Genomic DNA, 25,964 nt, shown 5'->3' with positions numbered 1-25,964 from the left:
GTTTCCTATGAGCATAGGCTCTAAGGGGCACTCTAGATTGAGTTATTATTAGAATTATCATTCATATACAATTTATTAACACAACATGTATATACAAATTTTGAGAAATAATTATTGGCATTAAGCATAGCTTTAATTGGAAATGTTTCTCTTAATAATTGGAAATATTCCTCTTAATGGCATGGACAAGCTGGGCTCTTCTTTCAATTAGCTCAGGTTTGTGTGAATAAATAAAATAATTACTGATCGAATGACACAACATTCAGTATCAATTTTTATTCCTATTTTATTTATTTGGTGGCCAACATGGGTTGAGTTTATTGCATCATTATAAACAGAGAAAAATCTTGTTTTCTTTTGACCAGATACCCAAAAGGCTATAAAAGAAATGTAACTTAACTCCAGTTTGAGAATATGTACTAAAAATTTTAAGCCTCACCTTGGTATTTTAAAAGACTAAATGTGATACCCTACAAGGCATTTCCATGTCACAAATTCATTCTATTACATTTTATATACAAAAATGCTACACCATTGTTCTAATTATGTGTCTGCAGTTGTACTACAACTATAGGACAGACACAGAATGATTCAAAATAGCTGGAATCTAAGCCTTACTTCTCAGTGATCAGGGCAGTCCAGCCTGGTGATGTCATATAGGGTGTCATTATTAGATGACACCCAGAACCAGCCACAACTTCGGACTAAGCTTGTTTGTGTCTACAATTGTGATGACATATTACTATGGATTTAACAATAAAAATTCCAAGCTAACGCAGGAACAGAAAACCAAATACTGCATGTTCTGACTTATAAGTGCGAGCTAAATGATGAGAACACATGGACACATAAAAAGGGACAACACACACTGGGGCCTGTCAGAGGGTGGAGTGTGGGAGGAGGGAGAGGATCAGAAAAAATAACTAATGGGTAGTAGGCTTAATACCTGGATGATGAAATAATCTGTACAACAAACCCCCATGACACAAGTTTACTTATGTACCTGCACATGCACCCTTGAACTTAAAATAAAAGTTAAAAAAATTCATACCATTTGTTTTAAGAGTGTCTGGGAAAAAATAAGCAATTATTCCATTTTGTGCCCTTCTCATGTTTTAAAATAAGCAATGTTCTATATTTCTATTATCGAAGGTTCAGAAGTAAAAACATTATAATAAATATACAAATCCTTGAAAACTCTTAGCATTTCTAGTGTTTAATACTCCCACTTCTTTGGCAATGCCGAATCTGCAAACTGACTGCTTAGTCTGTGCACATGTCAACTATGGAGAATGTGCATGTCCTGTGAATTTCAAATGGTTCTCTGGAGTAAAGCAAGAGATTGACCTATATTTTAAAGGTAACAGCAAACGTTTAACCTTAGGAACCAAGGACTCAAATTTGAAGCTACAGTCTTATTCTGATTAGCTTCTATGATGATATGGTTGGGGGGAATTTAGTAGCAAGTGAAGGTCAGGAGAAGATGTGGTACAAGGAAGGCAAGTGGGTAAGTGATATCAAGTGAGAGATGGGTGAAGGAATTCCATGATCACAGATGTAATCAGCAGCCACAGCAATGGACCTGTCTGTCCTGCTCTGCAGAGACCTCAGATGGAGCTCCCACCCCACATGCAGACAGTTCACCCCAGGCCAAGAGTGCTCAGCGTGCAGGGCCATGTCCTCCCACCAGACACCACCTGTACCTGTCAAGTGCCGCCAATTTAAACTGAAAATACAAGTCAGTGAACCCTCTCTGTGTGAAGAAAAAGAAACAGCAGAAGAATGTTTTTAGCAGGTGAAAACCTAATGCTCTTCAGACTGTAGCAGGGCCCTTGAACCCCTTCAGTCACAACAGTAGCTTCTGAGGTGTGGGTGTTGTGGGTCAGAAACAATCCTCGATCCTCAGGCCTCCCTTGCACAGCTGTTTCCAGGCACTTCTGTCAAAGTCAGCAACAATAAGTGTGAAGGGGATTTTATAGTTTATCTTTAACTGCAATTAACAGCTGGATTGATGTCATGTTGCAAAATGACAAGTGCACTTGACAGATTAGTGTCTTTTCAAAAACCAATTCTTAGAAACTTCTATATCCCGAAAGTTCACAGGTGCAAATGTGCCAAACCCCAAAGAAGTCTTCAAAATGCCTCTGAAAGGCAAGGTCCCTCGTGTGCTGAGCCTCCCAAATCCCTCTTATCCCATCTGGTTAAGAGCTCAGTGGAAATCTAGCTGTCATTGTTCAGTCTTACAGCTCTTGACTGAGTAGATTTTCTTGTCTTTGGGGAAAAGCGTCATTTCCTCTGCCACTCTTGTGACAATGTCTTCATCTATAGCAGAACCATGGGCCCTCATCTCTGCCTTCATGCATATTTTCACGTCTGTACTTCATCGGCAGGAAAAAGGTAAAGTAATTGATTAAGGTTTTGTTGATCAGTCCATTGCACCACAGACCACTGTGCTTATTATTGAAGACTATCAGACGGCACAGGTTCCAGGTCCTTCAGCTAAATGTCTTCCCTCCTTCCTCCTACCCACCAAAAGTCAAGAGCTATCTCAGTTATGAGGTCCCTGTCTATGTTTCTGGGAAAGATGAAGATGGCTTTTTGGTAAAAACCTTTTTGTAGTGGTCTAGAAACAGACTGATTGTGTTGACAACCCTGGGGGTGGAATTTATGCATCTTGTCAAATATGAAAATAGCTGGAACATGCACTCACATTACCATGAATCCACTTCTGTAACTGGTCCTAGACCAACCATAAAAGATGAAATGGGATGGGGAGGCTCAAAGGATGCTCTGAGGGAGCAGAAGCACTATGCTGCTCTTCATGCTCTAAAAGACTTAAGATCAGAGCTCCCTGGGGAAGAACTCTAGTAAACTGCACTCTCACCTCCATTCAGTGGGTAAGTTTTTCCAAAACTTTATCTATACAAAGTTGAAATTGGCAGAGAGATAGGTGCTAAAATGCAAGAAAGTTTTTTCCTAACTCAAATGACATGTTAAATGTGACTTTTTTAAAGGTATAAGAGACACAAGATACATAAATATTTATCATTCACCATTAACTAATCCATAGTGTTCATCTCACTGTGAAGCGAAATCTCAACTTAATATTACCAGACATATTGAAGAATAAGGAACTAGATTAAGACTTGCACAGTGCCCGAGAGCAATGCCTTGTACTGATGGAATGAACGAAGGAGTTGACCTAGGTGACATCTCATGAAAAGCATTTATTCTGATACATTCTTGGAACAAAAAGACACCCAAGCAACAAGCTCTCAACCTCACAATGTAAAAAGGTTGTGACCAGGAAACTCCCCGAGATACATCCTTATTTATTTTAGTATATTTCTAGAGATTTACGAAAAAATGTGAAAAATAAGAAAATTATTCCTGATTTTGGCAGTCTTCTCTATCTTACAGTTTGTGTGGCAAACACTCACTTTCACTTCCTTGTTCAGTTAAGTTTCTGTTTCTTATTTCAGTCCCCACCTAATAGTGGGAATATTAACCTTGACAAGGACGACATTCATTTAAATGAGAATGAACCCTCCTAGATAATGTAACATAAATTAAATGTGGAAGGAATATCTGAAAAGGAGAAACAGTGTCAATGTTCAGTTCTTTGAGGCTTTCTTTGAAGAAAGCAATGCCAAGGACTCGAAAGATGAGAGGAACAAAGGGAATAAAAGGTGTTTAGAAGAAAAGAAATCCTCTAATCTACATTGCAACATGCAGAGGCAAGGCTGAGGCTGCATCATAGGTGGAGAGCATTAAATGACCCCATGCCCAAACAACCTGCTGAACAACCCCCACCTAACACCAAATGCTCTGCTGGGAATGTTGAGTGCATTCATTCATTGGAGAATGTGACTACCATGTAAACTGGGAGTTGGGAAATTTGGGTTCAAGTGTGTCTTAACTCAGTGGAGCCTGGGGCTACTGCAATGCAAAGAAAAGAGAAGCAGAGGCCAGAGTTACTGCAGTTTGCCCAGACCAGTCCAAATGGCCTGTGAACAAGATAATGCTGGGTTCTCCTGCCTGGTACAGTTTTTTATCTTTTGCTCATGAGGGAAGTACAGAGTTAGTACAAATAGGTGGAGAGTTACTCTTCAGGCCTTTTGAGTGAAGACGTTCTGCCACAATTTGGCTGACAAAATTCTTGCCTATGCCAGCTCAGCCACGTAAGGAAAGAATTAGTTGTTTCTAGGAATTTCTGTTGCTTCTGAAGCCAGTCAGTGCCTTGAGAATCACTTCCGCGGCAACATGCTGTCCAAACAGCTTCTCCTTCAAATCCAGCTTGAGGGCTCTAGGAGTCAGCTCCAGAATAGAGAAACACACCTTAAAAATGCGCCAGAAAGGCCGGGCGCGGTGGCTCACGCCTGCAATCACTTTGGGAGGCCGAGGCAGGCGGATCACGAGGTCAGGAGATAGAAACCATCCTGGCTAACATGGTGAAACCCCGTCTCTACTAAAAATACAAAAAAAAAAAAAAAAAAAAAAATTAGCCAGGCGTAGTGGCGGGCGCCTGTAGTCCCACCTACTTGGGAGGCTGAGGCAGGAGAATGGCATGAACCCGGGAGGTGGAGGTTGCAGTGAGCAGAGATCGCGCCACTGCACTCCAGCCTGGGCGACAGAGCGGGGCTCCGTCTCAAAAAAAAAAAAAAAAAAAAACCAAAAAACAAAAAAGCACCAGAAAAGCAGCACTTTCCCAGCTGGCAAAATGAGAGGCACAGATTAACAACTGATCCAGCCGGGCCTCTGTCAAATATGGCAGCCACTGGCCGCCTGTGGGTATTATCTGAGACGTGGCTACTCTAACTGAAGGTTTGCTGTCCATGTAAAATACACATAAGGCTTTGAAGAGTAGTAAAAAAGATAATATTGGTCGGGCGCGGTGGCTCACGCCTGTAATCCTAGCACTTTGGGAGGCCGAGGTGGGCGGACCATGAGGTCAGGAGATCGAGACCATCCTGGCTAACAAGGTGAAACCCCATCTCTGCAAATAATAATAATAATAAAAAAATTAGCCGGGCATGGTGGCGGGTGCCTGTAGTCCCAGCTACTCGGGCGGCTGAGGCAGGAGAATGGCGTGAACCCGGGAGGCAGAGCTTGCAGTGAGCCGAGATCGCGCTACTGCACTCCAGCCTGGGAAACAGAGCGAGACTCCGTCTCAAAATACAAACAAACATAAAAAAGTTTAATATTGGTTGGGGGCGGTGGCTCAAGCCTGTAATCCTGGCACTTTGGGAGGCTGAGGTGGGTGGATCACTTGAGGTCAGGAGTTCGAGACCAGCCTGGCCAACATGGTGAAACCCCACATCTACTAAAAAAAAAAAATACAAAAATGAGCCGGGTGTGGTGGTGCACACCTGTAATCCCAGCTACTCGGGAGACTGAGGCATAAGAATCACTTAGACCTGGGAGGCAGAGGATGCAGTGAGCTGAGATCGTGCCACTGCACTCCAGCCTGGGCCACACAGTGGGACTCCATCTCAAAATTAAAAAAAAAGATAATATAAAAAATTCAATAAATTTTTATATTGATTACATACTGAAATGATATTTTGGATATGTCAGGAAAAATAAAATATTAAAATTTGTTTTGCCTGTTTATTTTTTATTTTATTTTTTGAGACAGAGTTTTGCTCTTGTTGCCCAGGCTGGAGTGCAGTGGCACGATCTTGGCTCACTGCAACCCCGCCTCCCGAGTTCAAGCGATTATCCTGCCTCAGCATCCTGAGTAGCTGGGATTATAGGTGGCTGCCACCATGCCTGGCTAATTTTTTGTATTTTTAGTAGAGACGGGGTTTCGCCATGTTGGGCAGGCTGGTCTCAAACTCCTGACAGGTGATCTGCCCGCCTTGGCCTCCCAAAGTGTTGGGATTACAGGCGTGAGCCACCGCGCCCGGCCATTGCCTGCTTTTTTTTTTTTTCTTCTATTTTTAAATGTGGCTAATAGAAAAATTTGTATTATATGTGTGGCTCACATTACATATCTAGTAAATGGTGCTGATTCAAAGGATATAATTCAAGGAAGAGAGAGGGTAACTGATCACAGAGAAATGGTCTGATATGCAAGAAGGAAGGGTAAGCAAATAAATTGGTAAATATATGAGTAAAATGAAATAAATATTAGCTGTATAAAACAATAGCAGTAATGTCTAATTTGGGGGTAAAATACAGGGGCAAAAATATGCACGATGAGAGGGAGATGATCGGAGTTAAAGCATTCTAAGGTATTGTTTAGTGAAGGGTAGAGATACCAATTAATTTAGGGCAACCCCTAAAAGAAAATAAATAGATTATACACTTAAAAAAAATAGAGTGAAAAAAAAAACAAACAAACCCAAAATCAGATAGTAAATGGGAGAAGAAAGCATAGAAAAGGCAGGACAAATAGTAAACACCAAGTAAGATAATCAGAATAATCTTAATAATAATAAGGTCAGTAATTACAATAAATACAAACTTACTTCCTAAAATATACCAGCTAAAAAACAAATTATTGGACTAGATTGAAAAATTCCACTGTATGTCATCTCTAATATGCATACCTAAAAACAGTAATAATTGAGAGTAAAATAATGTTTAAGGGCTGGGCGCAGTGGCTCACGCCTGTAATCCCAGCACTATGGGAGGCCGAGGTGGACAGATTGCTTGAGCTCAAGAGTTCAAGACCAGCCTGGGCAACATAGTGAAACCCCGTCTCTAAAAAAAATATAAAAATTAGCCAGGCATGGTGACCCGTGCCTGTAGTTCCAGCTACTTGGGACTTGAGGTGGGAGAATGGCTTGAGCCCAGGAGGTGGAGGTTACAGTAAGCTGAGATTGTGCCACTGTACTCTAGACTGAGTAACAGAGCCAGACTCTGTCTATAAAAAAAAAAAAAAGAGAGAGAGAGTTTGAGGCATTGAGACATACCCTCAGACATTTAAATTTTATCAGGTGGGCTCCACGCACTGATATATTTTAAAACTTCCTCAGGCAAATCTAATGTGCAGCTAAGGTTGAAACTGGTTTAACTTATGTTTTATTTAATTAAACTAATTAATTTTTTTTGAGACAGGGTCTCGCTCTGTCACCCAGGCTGGAGTACAGTGGCGTGATCATGATTCACTGCAGCCTCAAACTCCCAGGCTCAAGCGATTCTCTCTCCTCAGCCTCTGGAGTAGCTGGGACTACAGGCATGAACCACCACACCTGGCTAATTTTTAAATTTTTAAATTTTTAGTGAGACAAGGTCTTGCTATGTTGCCCAGGCTGGTCTCGAACTCATGGGCTCAAGCGATCCTCCCAACTTGCCTCCCGAAGTGTTGGGATTATAGGCATGAGCCACCACACCTGGCCTACAATATACTGTTAATTAAAAAAAATTAGATAATGGAATCAGCAGGCATAGTATTATCTCATTTATGTAAAATTTAAGTCTTTTCTCTGTGTATCATCTATCTATAGAGTTGTCTTGAAATAGGCTGACACTCATATCATTGTTGGAGGGATTGGTCACAAAGGCATAAGCAGGCTAGTGCTAGATCAGCATAAGCCAGCATTAAAGTAAAGGTGAAGAGGATTTCAGAGGCTGTAAAGCTGTGGCACATTCTAGTTGGTTATCAGAAAGTCAAGTTAGAGAAATAAGGGATAAAAAATTGGTAATAATTGGGTAAACTCCAGGAATCAGTAGATATATATTATTGACCTAGAACACTTGAGTATGGCTAATATTTGTTGGACATCATGTAAATGCCTTGGCTTGACAAAATCTTCAAGAATTCTATTTCTGGGCTTTCATACATGAACTTTTTTGGGTTATCTTATAGATAGATAATATGGCCCTAGGCAGTTAGGATAACTTAGATTGATGTTTCATTGGAGGTCAGGTCAAGAAACCAGAATGCAGTTTAGGGAGGGGATTTAAAATATTTAAAAAGAAAATCAGAATTCCCTTTATAAAAAATCAAATCTTACAAAGACTCCCTATATATAAATTGGTATTTTATCAGCATAAATGTATTTTTAATATTTATTTATGTGTTTTGAATACATACATTCATAGGGTTTGAAATTCAAAAGGATATCTATCATTTCTCTTCCCTAAATAGAAGTGACGGCAATACTTTTCTGTATCTTGCTTTTGTTGATTATTGTATTTGAGCAATCATTTCACATCATTATAGAGTATTCCATTAATGGATGAACCGTGATTTTATGTAACCAATCCCCTATTTACAGACATTCAGTTTGTTTCCAATCTTTTGTTACTGCAAACAGTGCTAAACGGAATAATCTTGTACTTAAGTTATTTTTGTACATGTGTAAATATATATGTAGGATAAGGTCCTAGAAGTGAATTTGCTACTTTAAAAGATATGTAAATTGTGATACTGTCACCAAATTGCCCTCTATAATGTCAATTTATACACTGACAAATGGCATATAAGCATGCTTATTTCTTCAAATTCTCATGAAAATGTGTCATAGAAAATTTTTGCCAATCATATAGGTGGAAAGTGACATCTCTGCATATTTGGGTTTCTCTTACTATGAATGAGGTTGATGTATTTTCATGTCTCAATGTCATTTATATTTTCTTTTCTGAAAACTGACTGTGTATATCCATCCTCATTTTCTACTGAGTTATTGAATGTTTTTTTCTTACTGAGTTGTAGGAGTTTTCTATGTATGTAGAAAATTAACTCTACATGATATGAGAAGCAAATATTTTTCCTCATAGTTATTTATCTTTAGAATTTGCATGTGTGTTCTTTTCCAAGCATACATTTTCTGTTTTTATATATTATTAATCTTTTATTTTTAGATTTTTTGGTTTTATATTATGCTTAGAAAAGCCATTCCTATTATTTTCTCCCCATGGTCTGTGTATTAATTATTAATTTATTGCCTCTCAACTCCAAATTCATCCTTCAGTACATGCTCTGTGATAAATTCCTTTAAGCATTTCTCTTTTACAGTGAGCACAATGTTAAGTTTTCTTAGTAAAGGGCACTGGAGGGACATAAAGAGGCTCTCCTGTTGTTACATGCAGCATACTGTGGGTCAGCTGTAGGGTATAGGGACACCTAATGGTGACCCATCTATGCATTCAGAATTCATAGTCTTTCAGTGACTTCATAGCCCTGCCTGGCCTAGTAATTGCCTTTCTGCAGCCCTTTCAACATGGACACCATATGATTCAGGCCTCCTGCCTGTACTAATGCCTAATTCCCTTTGCTTACTTGTTCCTCCCCATAAGAAGTTTGTCTCCTGTGGCCATCTCAATGCTACTGCTCTTCCAACATGGAGAATACATATTCTGGGCATCCTGCCTGCACTCTTTTTGCATGCCTGTAAGCCCAGCCACCACTGTAGCTCACCTATCACTGGAGAGTAGCTTCCTGCTTTCCCAGGAACTGCAGACCAACTTTAGCCTTGACAAACTAGTGAACTCTGCCATCCAGTGGGTTACAAATACACATTCTGCAATTTGGTGTGAACCCCAGCCTCAGGAAGGGAGTCCCCCTTTCAAGTTTGACTTTCCTTAGGATCTCTCCCTTAGCCCTAGGGCACCATATAAATTCCCTTATATCTTATAGGTAATCCATTATCATAGTTTAATATGTTAAGCTATATTTCAGTTTTTTTTTTTTTTTTTTTTGAGATAGGATCTTGCTTTGTCACCCAGGCTAGAATGCAGTAGTGATGCAATCACAGCTCATGGCACTGGGCTCAAGGGATCCCCTCGCCTCAGCCACCTGAGTAGCTAGGATTACAGTTGCAGGCCACCATGTCTGGCTAATTTTTTATTTTTAAATTTTTTGTAGAGATGAGGTCTCACTATGTTGCTCAGGCTGGTTGTGAACACCTGGCCTCAAGCAATACTCCCTCCTTGGCCTCCCAAAGTGCTAGGATTACAGGCATGAACGAACACGCCCAGCCTGTATTAAAACTTTTTACACAAACTTTCCTTGTTTAAATCACTGTGTGGTTTGTTTCCTGATTGTACTCAGACTAATACAATCTGTTCTAGTACTTGTATAGTTTATTTTTATACTTTGCTCCATCAGGAATCTATGCTGGTATATGCTGTGAGTATGGATCTAGCTTTATTTTTCCCATATGGCTATCCAGCTGATCCAAACATTTATTAATAGCCTTTTTCCCAACTCATTTTAAATGCTATCTTTATTACATAATAAGTTCCCACATATATTTTTTTAAATGAACTTTAAATTGTATTCCATTACAATCTGTCTTTTCAATCTCCAGTATCACATCGTTTTGAATATCTGTTTAATATCTGATAGGAATAGTCCCTGGATATTCTTTCTTTTAAAATTTGAACTTTACTAGCAGAATGTCTAGTTCTCCTGTTGGAAATTTTATAATTTTTGGGAATTGCATTACATTTGTACATTAGGGATAACTGACATCTGAGTCTTCCCAAAAATGAATGGCTTTTTATTTGTTCAAGTCTCTTTTTGTGTTTCTCAATAGTATTGAACAATTTTTTAATTGGCAAAAGGAAAACTATATATATTTATGACATATAACATTATTATTAATGTAAATATATCAATAGTATTTTAAGTCATATAAATCTTGCATATTTATTGTTCATTTCATTCATAAGTATTTGATCATTTTGGTTATTGTGATGAAAAATTTTCTTCCATTATAACTTTTAACTTGTTGCTCTTAGACATATAAAGAGTACAAATATCTGTGTTGATTTTGCTGTGGATTATTTTATTGTTTCAAATAATTTCCTAGTTGATTCTCTTGGGCTTTCTGGATAATTAAATAATCTGCAAATAACAATTTAATCTCCTCTTTTCTCATTTCATACCCTAATTTCTTTTTCTTGTATCACTACATCAGTGAAAATATCTAGAATACTTTTATTTTTATTTGTATTGTTTTAGTGGTAAAAGATAGATTTTATTAGCTCAAGGTCCACTGAAGAGCTTTCAGGAAGTTCTAAAGAAAAATCTGGCCATCTTTTCTGTAAAATAAATAGAACAGCAGGAATCTCTGGGTATCCCTTAAACATAAACTATGATGATTCCATTCATATTACCTGGGCTGTAAGTAAATGACTTCTTGCAAATAAAAATAACATTTTAGAAACTAGTTAATACCACTAGCCCTAATTTGTTTTCACTTGCTTGCATTTGTCTAAGAAATTTCTCCATGAAGTGCATATTAAAATCTAACAATTATTTCTCATTTATACATAAGTCAAAGCACTCACTCTTACCATGAAAGCAAAACTTACTTCTGAAAATACTCTACAGAAATAATATATAAACACATAGAGCTTTGAGATAAACTAAGAACATCCTCCTGTGTTCTATGGATCAAAATGCAAAGGTCTCCATTTTATATATATAAATAAACTCTTTCATTAATTTGGGATATATTGATATTACATGACCATGTGCATACCTATGGAACATGTACATACACTACAGAACAAATCTTGACAATGTTTCTACTGCCAACATACTTTCCATTCCCAACTGCTGGAAAGGAAATAAAAACAATACGAAAACTACTTTTCCTTTTTATAAATAGTTTTTAAGTGGAAAAACAAAGCCAATCCTCCTCATTGAGACATCAAATAAGCTCCAAAAGGTTCAGAGTCAAGAATCTGTTCAGTTGTTCCCCAATGTAACAAAGCACATAAGCTTTCTCTATTCAGGAAGCTTCTCCGATCATCTCCAGTGTTTTGTCTTAAAAACTGCTTTACAAGATACGAGGTAGCCATGTTGGTTAAATTATTTCTGCTGCTTACCTTACACCTGATGTAACCATATAGGTTGGCATCTGCTAACACCACACCCATGATAACCACTGCTAACCAGTTTACTCTGAAGGAGAACAAGGCACTAAAGGCAAATATCACCCAAAGCACTGCACAGACTATAAGTCCCAATCAAAAGATTCTTGATTCAGCTTCTGACACAGTTTTATTATCTTGAGAGGATGACTTTCTAGATTCAAACACCCAATGGTTCTTTCCATCTTCATCAATGTGACTCCACCAACATAGGCCAACCATTAGTCTACCTGTGATATTCTTTGCTGCCCAAAAGTCACATGACAACAACAAGATAATTGTCATCATACAGGCAATAAAGCTGCTGCTGAGTAACTCACAGAGAAGATAGACAATGATTGCACTGACTTGAAAGAATAAGTGGAAAAACGATACCACTGAATATCTGATTTTTGGATTTTTTTGGTCTATTAGTTTTCTCCTCTTCTGCATCAATTAGTGAAACATCTGCAGTGTCATCATTACTATCCTGCTGCTTCATGGCCCAGAATACTTTTAAATAATGGTGATGATACTAAACTTCCTTATCTTGCATGGGAATGTCTTTAGTGTTTTTCCATTAAGAACAATACTAACTCTTGAATTGAAAAAGAAATGTATTATGCTAAAGAATAGCTATCTGTTTCTGTTTTATTAGAGTTTTTACAAAACAAAATTGGATGTTGAATTTTATCAAATGCTTTTTCAGAAGTTACAGAGATGAACATGATCATAAGATGTTGCTTCTCCTTAGATAGGTTAACATAGTAAATTATATTAATAGATTTCCTAATATTAAAGCATATTTTAATTTTTGGCATATAATTCTTTTAATGTGACACTGGATTATATTGCCAATACAGGTAAAACATCCCTAATCTAAAAGTCTGAATCTGAAATGTTCCAAAATCCAAAACTTTTTGAGGGCCAACATGAGGCCATAAGTGGAAAACCGCACATCTGACCTCATGTGATGGGTTGCAGTCAAAACTTTGTTTCATGAACAAAATTATTTAAAAAATATTGTATAGGCTGGGCGCGGTGGCTCATGCCTGTAATCCCAGCACTTTGGGAGGCCCAGGTGGGTGGATCATGAGGTCAGGAGTTTGAGACCAGCCTGGCCAAGATGGTGAAACCCCATCTCTACTAGAAAATACAAAAATTAGCTGGGTGCGGTGGCGGGCACCTGTAATCCCAGAAACTCGGGAGACTGAGGCAGGAGAATCGCTTGAACCTTGGAGGTGGAGATTGCAGTGAGCTGAGAACATGCCACTGCACTCTAGCCCAGGCGGCAGAGCAAGATTCTGTCTCAAAAAAAAAATGTATAAAATTACCTTCAGATGGTGTATATAAGGTATATACGAAACCAGTGAATTTCATGTTTGGACTTGGGTCCCATCCCTAAGTCATTATGTACATGCAAATATTCCAAAATTCAAAAAAATCCAAAGTCTGAAACACTTCTGGTCTAAAGTATTTTGGATAAGAGATTCACAACTTTTTTTTTTTTTTTTTTTTTTTTTTAAGACAAGGCCTTGCTCTGTTGCCTAGGCTGGAGTGCAGTGGCATAATCATGACTTACTGCAACTTCAACCTCTGGGGCTCAGGTGATCCTCCTGCCTTATCCTCCTGAGTAGCTGAGACTACAGCTATGTACCACCATGTCTTTTAAAAAACTTTTTTGTAGAGATGAGGTCTCACTATGTTGCCCAGGCTGGTCTTGAACTCCTGGGCTTATGTGATCCTCCTTCCTTGGTCTCCCAAAGTGCTGGAATTATAGGCATGAGCCACTTCACCAGGCTGGTATATAGGTATTCAAAACTGATATATTTTTAATAGGCTCCCCTTCCAACAAGCCTTCTATGCTAAATATCTTCAATGCACCTTAAAAAAATTTTTATTTTATTTTAGGTTCTGGGATACATGTGCAGAACGTGCAGGTTTGTTACATAGGTAAATGTGTGCCATGGTGGTTTGCTGTACCTATCAACCCATCACCTAGGTATTAAGCCCCACATGCATTAGCTATTGGTCCTGATGCTCTCCCTCCTCCCGCCTCCTCAACGGGCCCCAGTGTGTGTTGTTCCCCTCACTGTGTCCATGTGTTCTCATTGTTCAGCTCCCACTTATGAGTGAGAACATGCCGTCTTTGGTTTTCTGTTCCTGTGTTAGTTTGCTGAGTATGATGGCTTCCAGCTTCCTCCATGTCCCTGCAAAGGACATGATCTCATTCCTTTTTATGGCTGCATAGTATTCCATGGTGTGTATGTACCACATTTTTTTAAAATCCAGCCTATCACTGATGGGCACTTGGGTTGGTTCCAAGTTTTTGCTATTGTGAATAGTGCTGCAGTAAACACATGTGTGCATGTATCTTTATAACAGAATGATTTACATTCATTTGGGTATATACCTAGTAATGGGATTGCTGGGTCAAAGGGTATTTCTCAGTGTGCCTTCTTGATCACTCTGTACTCTACTCTGTTTTTGCCCTAGCATTAAAGTGCCATTGTGCCATTCTTAGTTTCATTTAATGCATTTTGCTTCAAATTCAACCTTGTCTGCAATTGATTGTAATTCTCTTTGTTTGGTTTGCCTTTGCCTAGTATACATTTGCCCACCCTTTTATTTTCAACCTTTCTGAATCATTTTGTTGTAGCTGTGTCTCTTGAAAACAACAGATTTGCTTTGTGATCAAGTCTGTCTGTAAGTTCTAAAAAGCATCTGATATGACAGATATGTTTGTTTTTAGTTATATTATTTTATGGTATACTCTTTATTTTTACAGCTTTTAGAAAATCACTTTACTGTATATTTTATTTTTATTTTTTCTGTATGTTTGTCTTGTCATGATTAGGAAGGCCTGTATTTCTGCTTTAGTGATTATCTTTATAACTCTGTGTAATTCCCTTAAGTTAATCTTTAGCAGTATCTATCAATTCACCACTATAGAAATGACAAAATTAGTGTATTTCCTTTTATTACTCTTACGCTCCCTTTATTGCAGCACTAACTTATAGTTTATTATATTATCTTTCTTGGGGTTTACCTTTATGCTGTTTAATATATTATATCTCTATTATTTGTCACCTTGAAGTGATTCCATTTGAATGCCAGCTATTAAGAATGAGAAAATGAGTATTATAGCTAAATTAGAATACTCTGAGTCCTAATATCTCATTGTAGATAATATATGATTTAAATAAGTTTTTAATTATAAAAAAGTAAAATAATTGGGAAGATCTTCACAGTAAGGGCATTCTTCTGAAACCCTGTTTTGAGGGGAAATGAATCATTCTGGTTGAAATTATTTATATTAACGGCACAATGGATATAAAAGGAATTTTAATATTAATTATGAATCCCTTCTCATGACTCCTTATAAAACATTCAGAATTATTTGATTATACTCAAAAATTAAATATGAGAGGATATATTGAGGTATTCATTCTGAGTAAGATTTCCCACATGGTATCTTTCTCCATTTATATTTTAAGCTGCTTCTGCAGATGGAAAATGTCAAATATTTATATAGGTCAGTGACAATGGATTTAAGGTCATGTTTTTCCGTAAGCAAAGATTGGATTGTTCTATACGTAAGGTAACAGCATTGTTTCTGCAATTTTCTTGAGCTTTTAATTAGGGTTGAACTTATTGTTTGGTTGGAAAGAAATTTTGGCTTTCAATTTTTCCTGAGAAGCCAGTGAGGAGTCTGATTCCTGGTTAAAAACCTATGTGTGATTTTTTCAGGCCTGACCATAGGCAATTACAAATAATTTACCTGGCAGACCTCATGGGGAAAAAGCTGCCTTTGCCACACCAGACTTGGTGCACAGCCAATGCACTGCAGTCTCTGTAGGGAGTTGCAGTCAAGGATTCAGAACCCCTAGCTGGTCATGTTCTTGGAATATTTGTATTCCTAGCTCTGGTACTTTCATTTCTAGCTCTCTTCATCTGAGGCCTTGGGCCAAGTCCTCCTCAGGCCCTCTGTCAAGACCTCCTTGTGGCGGAAGGGAGAAGGAAGCCTTAAAGACACTCTTCCCTACTCTGAGTCACTACTCAGTACTTTTCCACTCCTAGCCTTCCCTCCTTGCCCTCCCCTCAACCCCAGGGTGCATAAAATTGCTAGAGCCTTTTGTTTGGGACTCCTTCAACAGTGAAACTATCCCCATGTCTGCACTTATCTTCAACCAGTGCACAGTTCCATGGAGGAAATGGAATAGGGTGAGTAGGCACTTTCTCCAGTTTAGATTCTTGCTTATACTATTACTGTAAATAATCAAAGGCTTACCCTTTTATTTGTGGCTTGATGTCGTTAATCAGCTACTATGACAGCTCAGCTCTTTCCTAGCTTAGTTGAGCTTCTGACAAGTCAGTGGTTTCTAGTGTAAAGCTGTCTGCCTTTTCTAGTGGAGTGATTAAAAGATTAAGGGATTCAACTAGGTCCAAATGTACTGAGGAGTGCCAGAGGGATATAACATAGCCACTTGAGGAGGAAAAAAAATCCTTTTACCCTTGTTTGGGACATGGGCTCATTTCCTAAGAAACCTCTTATACTGGATATCTTCTATTTGCCCTTCCAGATCACTCTCTACTTTCTCTACCCTATTTTGTGCCCTAGGAAGGTGATCCATAGGGACTGATTCAATGAGGTCATTCACACTCTTACTTCCAGCTGGCTTTGGTCAATGGGAGGCACCAGCAGGAGATCTGCATGTGGGAGGAAAGTGAGGTCAGGGTATTTCATCTCCTGATTTCCTCCTCACCAGATTGCCATGGGATGGCTGCATCCTTCTTCTGAAGGCAACATGATTATTTGCTTGATCAAATTTTAGTCAGGCTTCTAAACCTTTTCTTAGGCCCATCTGTGCACTTCCTTGTAAAATTTCGTTTTAGCAAAGAACCCTGCTAAGTCAGTTTGGCGAGAATCCCCTACTCTTAATGTCTGATCATTCTCAGTATCTGATTGGGTTCCTCATCCTGCACCATCCCCCAGGTGATGTCTGATCACCCTGGCCTGTTTTCAGCAAGAACCCTGTAAGTCAGTTTAGCCAGAATTCCCCTTACCCCTGATGTTTCCTCTTAGTAATTATCTATCCACTGATCCCCACAGGCTCCTTGGCTATATATTCCCACTTGCTTGTGCCATATTCAGAATTGAGCCCAATCTCTCTTTCCCATTGCAACATCCCATTGTCATGGTCCTTATACCTACTGATGGATTTCCAAGGGACCAGCGCTATGGTCCCTTTATTTAGGACCATAACAACATACCTATTGTGTTGGTCCTCAGTAAAGTCTTTCTTACCATAATTTAACAATGTCATGAATAACTTTTTCTTTAACAAAGGCCAAAGATCCTGTCAGGCAGCCCTCTTCAGACAGTTCCCTCCTCTTCAGTCCTAGAGGTGGTATGGCTATTGCACCACCTAAACTCTGCCCACACCTATGTAAATATTCCCTTCTATATTTCTTTGAAAATTATTTGGTTTGAGTGTGCCATCAATCTGTTTCTTCCTAGCAATTTGACTGACTTAACAGCTCCTTACATAAATACTCAATTAAAAAGGAAAATAAAATCTAAAATACTTTTTAAAGTTATAAGCTAAAAGATAACAATAGATTTTAAAAACTACATTGAATACACACATCAATAAGCAAACATATATTAGGATAAAAGTGAAAGTCATGGAAAAAACACTTAGCATGATGCCATGTATGCAGTAAGCACTCCATAATATCAGCTTAATGTTATTAACATATTAGCAAATAGAGCGATTTGTCTGAATTAAGTGTCTGAAAACGACCAACAAATACCTTGTATATTTGTAATGAGAAGGTTGGTGGTTACTATAGAGGCAATTTCATAAGGGCAAAACTACCAGTGGGAAGTACCTGAGGATTGAGCTCCCTCTCAGAAATCCAGGCTCTTACCACTTGACTTAAGGTGTTAGTATATCACCAGAAGGGAACCATGGTGGTTTTAAATATGTATACAAATTCTTTGACATACTTCTCCTCAAAGGGTAGTACAAAATTCTTGGGATTTTTTAATTAGCCCATCACATCGTCCACAAACCGGGACAATTTCATTTCTTCGTGTCCAAGCTGCATGCCTTTTATTTCCTTTTCTTACCTTATTGTGCTGCCTAGGACTTCTAGTACTATGCTGAGGAGTACTAAGAGCAGACATCTTTGTCTTGTCTCAATCTTAGGGGGAAAGCATTCAGTCTTTCACCATTAAATATGGCATTAGCTGTAGGTTTTATCATGAGTGGGCGTTGAACTTTGTCAAATGCTTATTCTACTTCAATTGACATAATCATGTGGTTTTCTTCTTTAGCTTTTTAATATGGTATACTACTTTGATTGATTTTCAAATATTGAACCAATTTTGCACCCCTGAAATAAGTTCTACTTGGTTATGGTGTATAATTCTTTTTAATTGCTGAATTCTATTTTTTAATATTTTGTTAAGTTTTATGTCATCTATGTTCCTGAGGGATATCGGTCTTCAATTTTCTTTTTTTGTACCATCTTAGTCTATTTTGGGGATAAAAAATAGCCTCATAAAATGAGTTTGGAAGTATTTCCTTCTTTTATATTTTCTGAAAGAGATTATGTAGAATTGATGTTATTTTTCTTTAAATGTTTAGTAGAATTCTTCAATAAAACCACCTGGGTCTGAAGATTTCTTTTTCAAAATTTAAAAATTATGAATTCAGTTTCTTTAATGGTTACAGGGCCATTCAAACTATCTGTTTCATATTGGGCGATTGTGATAGTTTGTGCTTTTCAAGGAATTGGTCCATTTCATCTAAGTTGTTAGATTTATGTATGTAAAGGTATCTGTAGTATTCTCTTATTATCCTTTGGAATAATAAGGGCCTATAATGACACTCCCCTGTTTCATTCCTGATATTGGTAATCTGTATTTTCTTTTTCTATTTTCCTTGTCATTCTTGCCAGAGGTTTGTTAATTTTATTGATCTTTTCAAATAATCAACTTCTTTTCATTGATCTTCTCTATTTTCTGTTTTCAATTTCACTTATTTTTGCTCTTCATTATATCCTTGTTTTTGCTTGTTTTGAGTTCATTTTGCTTTTCCTTTTCTAGTTTCTTGAGGTGGGAGTTTATATTACTGATTTGACTTTTCTCTTTTCTAATGTAAGCATTTTAGTGCCATAAATTTCCTTCTCAGCACTGCTTTACCTGCATCCCACAAATTTTGATATTTGTATTTTCATTTACCTTCAGTTCAATGTATTGTCTTTTAAAATTTCCCTTGACATTTTGCTTTTTGACCAATGGATTATTTAGAAGTGTGTTGTTTAGTTTTCAAGTGTTTGGGGAAATTTTTCTGTTATGTTTCTGTTATAGATTTTTACTTTGATTTCATTGTGTCAGAGAACATACTATGTATGATTTCAATTTTTAAAGTTTGTTTAAGTTTCTTTCCTTCATGGCCCATGGTATGGTCTAGTTTGGCAAATGTTCCACGGGTGCTTGAAAAGAATGTGCATTCTGCTTGTTGTTAGGTGGAGTATTATATAAATGTCAATTAGATCCTGTTGGCTGATGTTTTTCTATATCCTTATTGATGTTCTATAATTGTTGAGAGAGGGACACTGAATCCAACTATAATTGTGGATTTATCTATTTCCTCTTTTAGATCAATCAATTTTTGCTCCACATATTTTATAGCTTCTGTTGTTTGATGCATACACATTTAGGATTTCTGTATCTTCTTGGTGGATTGACCTTTTCATCATTGTCTAATGTACTCTGTACCTGGTATTCTTTGATCCGAAATCTGTTTCATCTGATATATTAATAAATCCACTCCTGCTTTGTTTTGGTTAATGTTTGCATGATATATCCCTTTCCATTCTTTTACTTTCAGCCTCCATTTAATGTGTTTGAAGTTAGTTTCTTTTAGACAGGATATAGTTGGGTCATTTAAAAAATCAACTCTGCCAAGCTCTTTCTTTTAATTGATGTTTTTAGGTCACTCACATTTAATATAACTATTGATATGTTAGCCTGCCAATTTATTTGTTGTTTTCTGCTTGTTCCCTCTGTTTTTAGTTTCTTTGTTTTCTTTTACATACCTTCCAATGGGCTATTTGAATATTTTAAAAATACTCTATTTTGATTTATCCATGGTGTTTCTGAGTGTATTTCTTTGTATAGGTTTTTTAGTGGTGGCTCTAATTATCACATTGTACATAGAAACTTATCAGAGTCAAGTGGTGTCAACATTTTACCAGTTCAAATGAAGTGTAGAAAACTTACCTCCCTTTATATCACTTTCCCCTGCTTTGTTTATAATATAATTGTCTTAGGTATTTCCTCTACATATATCTCAAGCTCCTGGGCTCAAGTGATCCTCCTGCCTCAGACTCCCAAAGTGCTAAGATTATAGGTGTGAGTCACCATGCCCAGCCTCAAGATTTCATCTTTAACAATAGTTTTTATATAATGTGCCTTAATGTAGTTTTCTTCATGTTTCTTGTGCATGGCATTCATTGATTTCTTAAATTTGTGGATTTGGAGTATTTATCAAAATTAGAAAAATTTTGGCCATTTTTTAAAAGTATTTTTTCTATCCCCTGTTCCTCTCCTTTGGAGACTTTAATTACACATATATCAGATGGCTTGAAGTTGCCCCAGAGCTCAATTATGTTCTATCCATTTAAAAAAATGATTATTTTCTTTCTGTGTTTCATGTTGGATAGTTTCTATTCCTATGTCTTCATGCTCACTAATCTTTTCTTTTGTAATGTCTAATCTGCCAATAATTCCATCTAGTGTATTTTCCATGCCAGAAATTGTAGTTTTCCTCTCTAAAAGTTTGATTTGGAACTTTTAAAATATCTTCTATATCTCCACTTAGCTTTTTGAACACATGGAACCCGATTATAACAATTGTCTTAATGTCCTCATCTGCTAATTCTAACATTTATGTCACTTCTGGGTCAGTTTTAATTAATAATTTCTTCATAATGAGTCATAATTTCCTGCTTCTTTGCACACCTATTTAAGTTTTGATTGAATGTCAGACAGTATGAATTTTACCTTGATGGGTGCTAGATAGTTTTGTATTTCTATAAATATTCTTGAGCTTTGTTCTGGGATAGTTAAGTTACCTGGAAACAGTTTGACACTTAGGATCTTGTGTTTATGTTAGGTAGTCTTGAGCAGTACTAAGTCTTGGGCTATTTTATGCCCTACTACTGAGGCAAGATCTTTGTGAGTCCTCTATCCAATGTATCATGAATTATGAGGATTTCCAGCTTGGCTGATATGAACAGGTACTATTCCAGTTGTGAGTATCAGGTACCACTGTCTCTAGTCCTTTAGGGTGGCTTTTCTTTGGCCTTGGGTAGTTTCCTCATGTGCATGTACTGATCAGTACTCTGCTGAATACTCAAGGGGAACCCTCTTCAGGTCTTTATAGAGTTCTGTATGTAGCTCCTTCTCCTCTAGCTATTAATACCTTGGTCTCTCTGAAGTCCCAGATCCATCTCCTTGACTCAAGGAAACCACTGGCACCCGCCCCTAGGTTCTCCCTCTCTGCATTGTAGCTTAGAAACTTTCTCAAGGCAGTAAGCTGGGACAATTCTTTTTTTTTTTTTTGAGACGGAGTCTTGCTCTGTCACCCAGGCTGGAGTGCAGTGGCGCGACCTCGGCTCACTACAACCTCCGCCTCCAGGGTTCAAGTGATTCTCCCGCCTCAGCCTCCCGAGTAGCTGGGATTACAGGCAGCCACCATCATGCCTGGATAATTTTTGTATTTTTGTAGAGGCGGGGTTTTACCATGTTGGCCAGGCTGGTCTTGAACTACTGACCTCAGGTGATCTGCAAGCTGGAACAATTCTAAGTCTCACCTCATTGACTTCCTATCTCCCAGGGGGCTTTGTTCTTTGCTGCGTGATGTCCAGTGTTTTGAAAAGTGTTTTTCATAGGTTTTATCCAGTTTTTTTTTTATTGTTTGAGGCAAGAGGGTAAATCAGCTTGCTGTTATTCTATCTAGGGTGGAACAGTGACTTGCTTCCAATGAACAGAATGTGGAGGAAGTGACAACATGTTACTTTTGAGACTAAGACATAAAAGGTATTTTGGCTTCTTCATTGCTCTCTCTCTCTTTTGGATCAGTTGTTCTGGGAGAAGCCCACTGCCACAAATTAAGGACATTCAAGCAGCCCTTTGGAGAGATCCAAGTGGTCAGGAAATAAGAATTTCTGCCAACAGCTAAGTGAATACGCCATCTTGCAACTGGATCCTCCAGCCTCAATCAAGCTTTCAGATGACTGACATCTTGGCTACAACCTTATGAGGGACCCCAAGCCTGATCTACCTAAGCCACTTATGAATTCCTAACTCATAGTAACTATGAGATGATGTTTATTAATTTAGACCACTACATTTTGGGATAATTTGTTACACAGCAATAAACAATGAATAGAGGTACCAAATTCTGCTCAAACTGTAGAAAGGATCAGTTGAATTTCTTAAATAATTTTATCCTTTTCCCATCCCCAACCCAGCCTAAGTAACAATGCACAGACAAAATCCCCATACTTAGCACTGGAGCATTTATACTCAAAACTTTCCCTGTGTGACTTTTGTCAAGAAATAAACCATGAGTTGTTATAAGCCTAAGGTTCTGTCAAAGCAACCAGGGTATGTTCTAACTCAAGAAGCATGAAGTAATATATATTATTTTCATTCTTTATAGTATCAACAGAGATGTTATCTTTCCACTTCCAATGAGGGAAACTAAGGCATTAATAAAAAAATAGATTTCAGTCATATATTACATTCATAATTCAGCAATGGATTTATGAAATTTCCTCTTTTGGAAATCTTAAATAAGACTTATATCCATTTGATAACGTATATTAGCAGCAAGGCTACCTCAAGGAAGGAGATGCATAGAACCTCTGGAAGTCTTTCTCTTCACTATGATTCTGAATTTTATACAAGGGAGAAAGGGAAGATTGAAATTTTGAGGAGGAGCATAGATAATTGTTTATGTATGAAGGAGCTTTGTAAAGACACTGCCCCTGGCCCAGCCATTGCCTTCCATAACCCTAGGGGGCAGTTTCACCTGAGTCTATGTGGAATGTAGAAAAAATATTTTCATGTTTTTGCATAGTTAGGGCTTTCTGAGCAAAGAAAACTGGTACCTGGGTTAAAGGGCAAGTCTTGGAAGTTAAAAGACGATTGAATAGTCAGAGACCTCAGAAGAGATTTAGAGGCTTCCCTCCTTGTGTGTTTACATTTCAAAGGGCATAAAAGGAGTCAGTTGTTTACATTTCAAACATCTGTCAATGCCAAGGTTTCTCTCCCTCTCTCTGGAGTGGAGCTTGTAGCCTATTTATACTCCCAGATTAATAATTTTGGATTTTCTCTTCAACAGTACACACCCCTATATATGCAGGATGCCCTCTGGCTCTCATGGTGTTACTCGGGGGCTACTGTGTGTGGAGAAGTAGTGCGGTTATTGTTGTAAGTATTAATAACTGTGATCTCTATTCCAGAAACCTTACCACTGTATTTGCTTTCAGGGTAAAATGAATAAATATAGATATACTTACCACAAAAGGGAGGATGCACTCATGCTGATCTTGTACCATGTATAAACTGAACAGGGACATGCGGCTGGGGCCCATCAAGCTGCAGGCTAGAGAGAAGAAGTTCTGCAGAGCCTCACAGAGGTTGGTGCAGATGTCAGCCCAGGACGGTAGAGCAATGTGCACAATGAGAAGCCGTGGAGGTTGCTGGTCAATCTGAGTGTGAGTGGAGGGCCCTTTACCAGTAGTTCGCCCAGGATGCATGGCAGCAAAACCAGAGGGGGAACTGTAGCCACCAGCTGGATATTCTTTACACCTATAGGGAAGGAAAGAGAAACCACTGGTTTTCAAACTGAATTATGTGTGCTCTGTTGAAATATAAAATACAAGTCGAGGGAAACAAATCCAGAAAGGAGTCAGATTGGGTACTAAAGTTTGTCCAGGCCATCCTATTTTTTTTTTTTTTTTTTTGAGACAGAGTCTCGGTCTGTCACCAGGCTGGAGCGCAGTGGTGCGATCTTGGCTCACTGCAACCTCCGTCTCCCAGGTTCAAGCGATTCTCCTGCTTCAGCTTCCTGAGTAGCTAGGACTACAGGTGCGTACCACCACGCCCAGCTAATTTTTGTATTTTTAGAGATGGGGTTTCACCATGTTGGCCAGGATGGTCTTGATCTCTTGACCTCACGATCCGCCTGCCTTGGCCTCCCAAAGTGCTGGAATTACAGGCGTGAGCCACCGTACCTGGCCCAGGCCATCCTATTTTAACAGCTCCCAAGAGATCTAGATGTTTGCCTATAATGTAAGCCTGAGAATGCTTAGAGATGCTGAGTGGAACTAATCAAAAGTTACACCAAAAAACTCAAGCTTCTGTCTCAAAGTAAGCTATCTGCCCTCATAAACTTTGTTTCTTTATTGGCATTTATTGCACTCTATTACAATTTGTTTCTATGACTGCCTCTCCCACTATATTGTAAGCTTCCCAAGGGTAGAGAACCTGTCTTGTTGATATTATTCATCAATGCCTAGCATATGTGTGTTTAGTACCTAACGAATAATTCTTAAAAATGAAAATATGACTACATTTCTCCTTGGTTAAAATTCTTTGGTTGTCTGAATCTCTTATAAGGTAAAATTTAAACTGTCTTTAAGACCTGTCATTACTTAATTGTTAGCCTCATTAGAAATTGTTCTTTGCCTCAAGATTTTCATGGAAACAATACCAAATATATTCACTTTAGTGCACTTGCTCATGCTGCTTCTCTGCCTCCAATACTCCTGCCTTCTTTCTCTACTGGCTACTTATACTTATCCCCAGGACTCAGATTAGGAAGTGAGAACAAATGAGAACAAAGAACCAATATAAGGAATGAGAAAGGGACATCATCACAAATGCTCAAACGTGAAAAGGGTTATAGGAGGACATAATGAATAGCTTTATGCTAATAAGTTTGATAAAGTGGACAAATTCCTAGAAAAATGTATCTAACCAATACTAAAGAAATTTTAGAAACCTAAATAGTCTATAATCATTAAGGAAATGTAATTGGTAATCAAATATCTTCCCACAAGTAAGAGGGTCAGATGATTTCACTGATGAGCTCCATCAAACATGCAAAGACCAAGAATTTCAATCTTTTTTTTTTTTTTTTTTTGTAGAGATGGGGTCTTGCCATGTTGCCCAAGATGGTCTCAAACTCCTGGGCTCAAGTGATCCACCTGCCTCGGCCTCCTGAAGTGCTGGGATTACAGGTGTGAGCCACTGCGCCCAGCCAAGAATTTCAATCTTAAACAAATTATTTTAAGAACAGAAGAACATATATAACAGGATACACTCCTCAACTAATTTTTTTTTTTTTAGATGGAGTTTCACTCTTGTTGCCCAGGCTGGAGTGCAATGGCATGATCTTGGCTCGCTGCAACCTCCGCCTCCCAGGTTCAAGCGATTCTCCTGCCTCAGCCTCCTGAGTAGCTGGGATTACAGGCATGTGCCACCATGCCTGGCTAATTTTGTATTTTTAGTAGAGACAGGGTTTCTCCATGTTGGTCATGCTGGTCTCGAACTTCTGCCCGCCTCGGCCTCCCAAAGTGCTGGGATTACAGGCGTGAGCCACGGCACCTGGCCTCCTCAATTAATTTTATGAGGTTAGCACGACCTTTGAAAGTGAAACCAGATAAAGGTGTAATAAGAAAAAAATTATAGGATAATCTCACCCATAAACTTGTAAAAATTCTAAATAAAATATAGAGAAATTGAAACTAATAATATACAAAAAAAAAAAAAAAACACAGCATGACCAAGTTGAGTTTATCCCAAGAACATAAGGTTGATATAACATTAGAATATCAATCACGTAATTCGTCACATTAAAAAAGTAAATGAGAAAAATGATATGATCATCCCAATAGATGCAAAAAAGCCTCTGTTTAAAACCCAGCATTTGTGCATGATAAAGACTGAGTAAGAATAGATGATAGGAATAATCTGACAAAATATATTTACAAAAAGAGAGAGCAAACATCATTCTTCATGGTGATATGTTGAAAGCTTTCCATGTAAGACAAGGAGCATG

General features: G+C 38.1%; 2 protein-coding genes and 1 pseudogene across 4 annotated transcripts in view; all 3 read right to left on the bottom strand.

The window, feature by feature from the left end:
• Positions 1-25,964, bottom strand: part of M1AP (meiosis 1 associated protein) — a 93,637-nt gene that overhangs the window by 61,732 nt on the left and 5,941 nt on the right. For all 3 annotated transcript variants that reach the window (XM_009442601.4, XM_054677411.2, NM_001280522.1), the window contains 1 exon segment: positions 23,419-23,710. In XM_009442601.4, the coding sequence (XP_009440876.3) occupies positions 23,419-23,658 (240 nt within the window). In that variant the 5' untranslated portion in view covers positions 23,659-23,710.
• Positions 2,210-11,841, bottom strand: LOC134807852 (torsin-1B-like; annotated as a pseudogene).
• LOC104005057 (Golgi apparatus membrane protein TVP23 homolog B-like) lies at positions 11,932-12,267 on the bottom strand. Its single transcript, XM_054677970.1, has one exon. It carries the CDS (start codon positions 12,265-12,267, stop codon positions 11,932-11,934), a length of 336 nt encoding a protein of 111 aa, XP_054533945.1.

Source organism: Pan troglodytes, chromosome 12 (assembly GCF_028858775.2).
Source record: "Pan troglodytes isolate AG18354 chromosome 12, NHGRI_mPanTro3-v2.0_pri, whole genome shotgun sequence".
Lineage (NCBI taxonomy): Eukaryota > Metazoa > Chordata > Mammalia > Primates > Hominidae > Pan > Pan troglodytes.
Note: the sequence above shows the minus strand (reverse complement) of the source record. Positions and strands in the feature narration are given on the sequence as shown.